The sequence below is a fragment of the Pteropus vampyrus genome, unplaced genomic scaffold (genome assembly GCF_000151845.1).
Source record: "Pteropus vampyrus isolate Shadow unplaced genomic scaffold, Pvam_2.0 Scaffold22, whole genome shotgun sequence".
Classification (NCBI taxonomy): Eukaryota; Metazoa; Chordata; class Mammalia; order Chiroptera; family Pteropodidae; genus Pteropus; species Pteropus vampyrus.
This window is the reverse complement of record NW_011888803.1, coordinates 9,248,888-9,251,164: the sequence shown is the minus strand read 5'-3', so window position 1 is coordinate 9,251,164 and position 2,277 is coordinate 9,248,888. Positions and strand designations below refer to the sequence as shown.

Genomic DNA, 2,277 nt, shown 5'->3' with positions numbered 1-2,277 from the left:
TACTTGGGAAAGGAGGCGGGCCGAAACTGACGAAGGCGGGGCTTCTTGGCTGCTTGACGAAATGTCGTGAATGAAAGGAAGGAGCCCAGAGAGGCACAAATTTGAGGGGCTTAGGAAAGTGCCTGATATGGGTTATCGAAAGGACCCAAAACTTTAGATTTATAGGAAATGTAAAGATATTTGATCACCTTTAAGCTGCTGTATGCCCTTGCTACAGACTAAGAGACATGATGGCAATCTCCCGTTAGCAGCCTGTTTTAGCTCAGGCTCTGGAGTGGACTCCCTTAGCTGAGGGGTCCTCTGGGGAGCCAGAGACTTACGGAAACTGGTAGCGATGGCGGCTGGGCCGGGCGGGTGGCTGGGGCCGGCGTTTGGCCTGCGGTTGCTGATGGCGTCTATACTTCACGTGGTGAGTGGAGATCACCTCCGCGATAGCCCCAGAGCGAGTGGCTCTGTTTGTGAGCCACACTTGAAAAGAATGGAAGGACTGCTTTCCTTAGCTACAGCTGCGGCCGGAATGTGACGTGGCTTATGTCCTCGTTTGATGCTTATCCTTCCCTGCTCGTGGTTTCTAACGGTTCTCTCTCCTGGCTTCAGACTATCTTGAATACTTATTGTCTCTTGCAGAGCTCCAACTAAAAACAATCTGTAAATCACACGGTGGGGAAAGGCATGAAAATTGCTTTCCAAAGGGCCGGAATAAACCGTTCTTTACGACAGAGTTCCCAAATCATAGAGGAAAGCCCTCAAGTCTTTGGTTCAGAGTACACTTCCTATTCTTTCAATTATTAATGATCTCTAAATCATTGACAGCCTTTTACCTCTGTTCTCTGACATTCACATTACTGCTGGGTGCTCTTCAATGTTGTGGTTTTAAACACTGTTGCAGTGAAAGGAGCTACTGTGTGCTAAAGCATAATTTATTTATTTATTTGTGGTTTTTTTTTTTGAAATTGATCTAAAATGATAATCTTCATCTCGTTTAAAATCGGGCAGTGTTAACCAAGTTTTTTGTTTGTTTGTTTTGTTTTTTTCTCCAATAACAGCAGATCGGTTCTTAATCTCCGAATGAGGAAAAACTATTTTTACTTATTTTTCTATTCACTCATGAACAACTTAATATTGGTTAATTCCTCCTAAGAAGTTTTCAATCCATGTTTTGCTGTGTGAATAATAAAACTTTTTAATAGGCACTGTGCTTGGATCTTTTACACTTTTTTAAATCAGCTTAATTCTTCAGGTGTTCTCTTTACTGAGCCTACTGAAAAGTTCTCCTAGGAGACCTGGTTTCATTGATTTATCCAAGGTTTGGGAGAGTTTGGGCCTGTCCCAAAGGTCTCTATAAACACTTCTCTTTTTCTTTCATCAAGGAGTTTGAAGATTCTGCCTGTTTTATTTTGCAACCATACCTAAGAGATGGATTCTTTACTTCTCTAGTTAGCATTACTTTACTCCATTATTCAGGTATTTAGTGCCTTAGAAATTGCTAGAAAACCCTTTCTAAACTTTCTACTCAAGATTTTTCTTTTTCTTTTTTTCTTTTTTTTTTTTTCTTTTGCAAATGTTAGGTAATTTGAGTTCACCACCATGCAAAGATAAAAAGGAGTAACATTTCAAGTTGCCTTCTGATTTCCCTCTGTTTTATTATCTATGGCTGTGTAACCACTCCAACTTAATGGCTTAAAATAACAATTTCTCATAATTCTGTGGGACTGCTGAGCAGTTCCTCTGTTAATTTCCTCTGGCCTCATTTATGCAGGTAGCTGTACAGAGCTAGTAGGTCAACTGGACTGAAAGGCCCACGATGGCTTCATTTTTAGTTGATTCTGACCGACTACAGATAGGTCAACTTGGTTTTCCATGTGACCCCCTCATCTTCCAATAGGCCAGACCAACTTCTTTTCATGGCAGTCTGAAAACAGCATTATTAAAGAGCAAAAGCTACAATGCCTTCTAAAGCCTAGCCACGGAAATCACATATATCACTCACACCTCACAATTTGTCAAAGCAAATCTCAAGACCAATCTAGATTTCAAGGGTGGAAAAATAGACTCCATCTCTACATGGGAGAAGTGACATAGTCACATTGCAAAGACATGTACATACTAGGCAGGTTAAAGGGAGTTTATGGCCTTTAAGCAATCTACCACAGTGACCATTTACAGAATTTAAGCCAGAAATTTGGGTGACATCTTTGACTCCTTCCTTTGTATACATACCTCACATCCAGGCAATTACCAAGTATTATTGATTTTACTTACTAAATTTCTCTGAAA

At 40.6% G+C, this 2,277-nt stretch overlaps 1 protein-coding gene across 1 annotated transcript in view; it reads left to right on the top strand.

The window, feature by feature from the left end:
• Positions 1-253: 253 nt before the first annotated feature.
• The window catches only part of SELENOF (selenoprotein F), a 32,709-nt gene continuing 30,685 nt past the window's right edge, over positions 254-2,277 (top strand). The window contains exon 1 of the mRNA XM_011355589.2: positions 254-409. Coding sequence (XP_011353891.2) covers positions 335-409 — 75 coding nt within the window. The 5' untranslated portion in view covers positions 254-334. The remainder of the gene's footprint in view (positions 410-2,277) is intronic.